This window comes from Chenopodium quinoa, unplaced genomic scaffold (genome assembly GCF_001683475.1).
Source record: "Chenopodium quinoa cultivar QQ74 unplaced genomic scaffold, ASM168347v1, whole genome shotgun sequence".
Taxonomy (NCBI): Eukaryota; Viridiplantae; Streptophyta; class Magnoliopsida; order Caryophyllales; family Amaranthaceae; genus Chenopodium; species Chenopodium quinoa.
The window spans coordinates 535,773-540,704 of record NW_018744301.1 but is presented as its reverse complement, the minus strand read 5'-3'; the positions used below and the strand labels follow the sequence as shown (position 1 = coordinate 540,704).

The following is a 4,932-nucleotide window of genomic DNA, read 5'->3' as shown; positions in this document are numbered from 1 at the left end:
ACTTACAAGAGCTAAGTTATAACTACCACCAGAACACCACAAGACCTGTAAAACAGGCCAACCCCCAAAAAACCAGTTCTAGATCCTATCCTAGCCACCTTCTAGGAAGGGTTCTAGGAAGGGCCTAGAACAAACTGGACTCTAATTTCCAGCCACCTTCTAGGAAGGGTTCTGGAAACCAGGACCAGACAACAACACTAGCAGCAAACTACAAGGCAAACAACAAAAGCCTAAACAAACAAAGGTTTTCTATTAGAGACAAGGCATCTACAAGAAAATCTACAAGCTTGTAACCTCTGCCACACCCAGAATAGCAGCACCTAGCAAACACCAGACCAGCTGCCATCTAGAGCCAACAAACAACAATAAGAACAGAACCAGCAGAAGAGCAAAGCTAGCTGCCACCCTAGCCAAAACACCAGACCAGCAGCAGCAAATAAACTGCACCACCTACCAAAACAGCAGCAACCAAAACCAAAACAGCAGCTCTAGCTGAAACCAGAACAACAACCGCAAACAACTGCAACAGCAACAAAAGCAACACAACACTGAGCAGCAGCATCACATCAGTTCAGCAGCAGGCAGCAGGCAACAGAACAGCAGCAGCAGACCAGCTGCTGACTATCACAGCAGCTTAACAGTAGGCAAACAGCAACAACAACAACAGCTGAACAGCAGCAGCACAATAGTGCACCAACAGCAGCAAAGCAGCAAGGCAGCAGGGCAATAGCAGCAGAAAAGCGGCAGTAGCCTGCAGCACAGCACCAGAACAGCAGAGCAGCAGGACAACAGAAACATCAGATCAGTAGCAGTCAGAAGCAGGGCAACAAACCAGCAGGGCAGAAGTAGTAGCAGAGAAGCAGCAGCCAACAGCTTTATATTTTTAAAAAAAAACTGAAAATAGCTTCAAAGAGCAAACCAGCAGCAATAATAAAGCACTCAATAACCCAAAAGAGCATCAAAAGAAAAACCAGCAAGAACAAACCCAAAACTAAAAATCAGCACTAAGAAACTAGGAATCAGAAATATCAAGAACCAGCAACAACACCGGAAAACCAGAGAAGCAGAAGTAGCCCTAAACAGTCAAAAATTTGCTTCCCGCCGGGATTCTACAGACTAAATGAAAGACAATATCCCTAACAAGGGCATCAACATATTTGCAGCACCCAGTAAACAAGATTGCATTCCTCTGAATCCATATACCATAAACCGTTTCAGTAAAGGCTACATGGATCACTTTGTTTTTCAATCTGGAACTTCTGCAGATTTTCTTCATCCAATCATCTCATCACTAAACTGCTGAACAGGCTTGGAAACATGTAAAATACCCAACACCTTGTTCCAAACATGTCTAGAGTATTCACAATCAAAGAATAGATGTTGAACACTTTCATTGCTATTCAAACACAAGAAGCACCTTGGATCACAAGAAATGTTCCATTAGAGCAACCTATCCTTAGTGACAAGCCTATTCCACAAAGCTAGCCACAAGATAAAAACACTTTTCGGAGTTGCCAAGTTATGACAAATGACTCTCTTCCAAGGAACCTTAGGGACTTGAGGTCTAATGGTAGCATAAAGCTTCTTGATTTTCACTTTGTTGCCCTGCATGAAACCATTCCATCCCCCTTGATCATTCACAACATCTCTACAGCTCAAAATCTTCTTCAAGAACCAAGAACATTTAGCAGGGGTAGGGGTGGTCCAACAATCTCTATGCTTGAAGTAATAGATATGGACCCACTTAACCCAAAGATTATCAGCCTTGTGAGCAATATCCCAAAGTAACTTAGTGACAGCTGCTTTATTCCATTCAGGAAGAGAAAGCAAGTTCCAGCCACCACAAACTTTAGGGAGACATACATTATTCCAAGCCACCAAAGATTTTTTAGCTGGGGCAGAGGAACCAGTCCAAAGAAAGCATCTGAATCTAGCCTCGGCCACTTTCAAAATTTTCTTTGGTAAGATGAAAATTTGAGCCCAATATGTCTGAATACCAAACAACACACTCTTCACCAACTGAAGCCTCCCAGCATAAGACAAGTGTTTAGCCATCCACCCTTGGATTCTAGCAGTCACCTTCTCCACTAAAGGCCTACACTGAGAAATAGTAAGCTTCTTGGAAGAGAGAGGGACCCCAAGATACCTAAAAGGGATAGTACCTTGAGAAACACCAAGAAGCTCCCTCAGCTCTGTCTGAACATCAATAGGAACTCCTCCAAAATAGACTTCACTTTTATCAAGATTAGCAGAAAGTCCAGAGGCACCTGAGAATTTTAAGAAGGCTTGGAAGAGGAGCTTAACAGAAACACTATCAGCTCTAGAGAACATTAAAAGATCATCAGCAAACATCATGTGAGTTAGGTTTAACTTTTCACATCTAGGATGAAAGTTGAAATCAGGAGTTAACCTAAGCTCATCAAGGCATCTGGAGAGGTATTCCATACCAATAGCAAAAAGAAAGGGAGACATAGGGTCACCTTGCCTTAGGCCTTTCTTAGCTTCAAAGGGAGGAGCAGGAAAACCATTAATAAGAATAGAATAGAAGACAGAAGTAAGACAAGTCCAGATCCAGCTAACAAATTTCTGAGGGAAACCAAGCTCCTGCATAACAGTGACCAAGAATCCCCACTCAACTGAATCATAGGCTTTTTTCAAATCCACCTTAATCATGCACCTAGGAGAGATAAATTTGTGATCATAGACTTTGATCAATTCAGTTGTAAGAATGATATTGTCACCAATGTGCTTGCCTGGAATGAACCCTGCCTGAGCATCATCAATCACCTCACCAATGATAGCAGCAAGTCTAGCAGTTATGATTTTAGAAATGAGCTTATAAACCACAATACAACAAGCTATAAATCTAAAATCCTTAACATGAGAAGCATTAGGGATTTTAGGAACAAGAGTGATAGTTGTACAATTCCATTGCTTAGGCAAGGTCCCTTTAGTGAAAAAATCAATAACACTAGTATAAATATCATCTTTCACAATATGCCAAGCTCTCTTAAAGAAAAGGGAATTAAAGCCATCAATACCAGGAGCTTTAGTGTTATCAATTCCCTTAAGGGCATCATCAATTTCATCATAAGAAATAGGCCTAATGAGATAGCTCTGAGCAGCAAAGCTAAGCTGCTTACCCCTCCTTATAGTGACCAGGTCAACAGCAGGGAGCCAAGGAGCCTGAGTCCCTAAAAGAGACTTATAGAAGGAGATAATTTCATGAGAAATAGCATCCGGATCCTTGAGCAACACTTGATTAGAATAAAAAATGGAGTCAATTCTATTCCTTGCTTGTCTACTCTTCATCACAGAGAAGAAATAATGAGAATTGCCATCTCCAAGCTTAATCTAATTGATCCTTGATTTTTGTTTGAAGATGCTTTCCTGAATATCATTCTAGTGTTTGACAACCTTAATAGCATCAGATTCTTTAGCATAAAGATCCAAATCATCGGATTCTGAGCCATTAAGTTCTGAATTCCAGAAAGCTCAATATTAGCTTCATCAATCTTTTCCTCAATGTGTCCAAACTGCTTGCTATTAAGAGAGTTAAAACTAGACTTCACAGAATTAAGCTTCTGCCAAACAGAACAACCAGAACCCTAAGCCTGAGAAACAATATCAAGAAAATCAGGATGATTAGTAATACAGTTTAGAAACCTGAATGGCTAACCTCTCCCAACAGAGGCAGAACATACATCCAACAGAACTGGACTATGATCAGATAAAGAAGGGGGGAGATAGACAGTCTCAACATGCCCATGAGAGGCCAGCCAAGCTTGGTTACCAAAGACTCTATCAATCCTAGGAAGAGTTCTAGGACCAGTGTGAGCCTTATTTGACCAAGAGTAGAAGGCTCCTTTGCTCTTAATCTCAGTGAGGTCCAAATCATCAACCAGACTCTGAAAATCTCTAGTCTCATAATTAGTAACATCAGTACCATGAAGCCTATCTGAAGTATGAAGGACAGAGTTATAGTCACCAGCACAAAGCCAAGGAGAATGCTGAATAGAGATGCTTCTAAGACCTTCCCACAAAGGAAGCCTATCATGAATGGAGTGAAGCCCATAAACAACAGTAAGATGAATTTGAGTAGAGAGGTCCTTAAAAGAAACACTACAATGAATGAACTGTTCATGAACCTTCAAGACATTAACAGTTACTCTATCTGTATTCCAACCAAGCCAAATCCTCCCTTTGGGAGAATGGTCATAATTACACAACCAAAGCCAAGAAGAGCCAAGCTTCCTCTGATAAGTGAGAAAATTTTTCAATTTGATTTTTGTTTCAAGCAAACTAACAACATCAACTGAATGAGAATGAAGCAACCTCTTTACAGAGGCAACTTTTCCAGGGTCATTCAGGCCCCTGACATTCCAAATAGAGTAAATCATGACACCAAAGGGGGATTAACCTCACCCCCGCTAGGATTTATAGTGAAACCACCTGCACCATCCATTTCATTTGCAAATAAAGCAACAAAAGCATTAGAGGTAGAAGGAGGTTGATGAACTCTAATTTGTTGGCTTTTTGTCTTCCTTCCAACTATTCTCCACCCCTCATCTGAATTTTGAGAAGTATGAACCTGTGGAGTAATGATAGATTGTCCATGAACAGAAGCACCAACATCAACAGTAGTAGCGGGAGCAGGGGCTTGGCTAGGCTTAGGAACCCAGACCTGCTTTTGCTCAGGAGGAACAGGAGCCGGCTGCTTAGGAACCTGCTTAGACATAGCAGGCTTAATAGAGCAATCATGACCAACCTTGTTGCACTTAGAACAAAAAGGTGGGGCCCACTCATACACTACTTTGAGCTCCAATAGTTCCTTTGAAGGGCTCTCAACCCATACAGAATTAGGCATAGGCTTTGTAACATCGATTTCAATTAGAACCCTAAAAGACACTCTAAGTTGTCTAGTAGTACATT

General features: G+C 41.3%; 1 protein-coding gene across 1 annotated transcript; it reads right to left on the bottom strand.

Moving 5' to 3' along the window:
- Window positions 1-208: 208 nt before the first annotated feature.
- On the bottom strand, window positions 209-4,400 carry LOC110695570. Its single transcript, XM_021872785.1, has 7 exons — window positions 3,680-4,400; window positions 3,418-3,479; window positions 1,549-3,306; window positions 1,114-1,189; window positions 612-751; window positions 455-520; window positions 209-346 (listed from the first exon to the last, which is right to left on the bottom strand). Exons 1-7 carry the CDS (start codon window positions 4,398-4,400, stop codon window positions 209-211), a joined length of 2,961 nt encoding a protein of 986 aa, XP_021728477.1.
- Window positions 4,401-4,932: the final 532 nt, after the last annotated feature.

Excerpts from the sequence above, each read along its gene's own strand:
- LOC110695570 (XM_021872785.1), bottom strand. The coding sequence starts at position 4,400 with ATGATTTACTCTATTTGGAATGTCAGGGGCCTGAATGACCCTGGAAAA. Across the intron at positions 1,190-1,548 it reads TTAGACCTCAAGTCCCTAAG|AGGAATGCAATCTTGTTTAC; the intron begins GTTCCTTGGAAG and ends ATATGGATTCAG. Across the intron at positions 521-611 it reads GCTGTGATAGTCAGCAGCTG|TTGTTTGCGGTTGTTGTTCT; the intron begins GTCTGCTGCTGC and ends TTGCTGTTGCAG.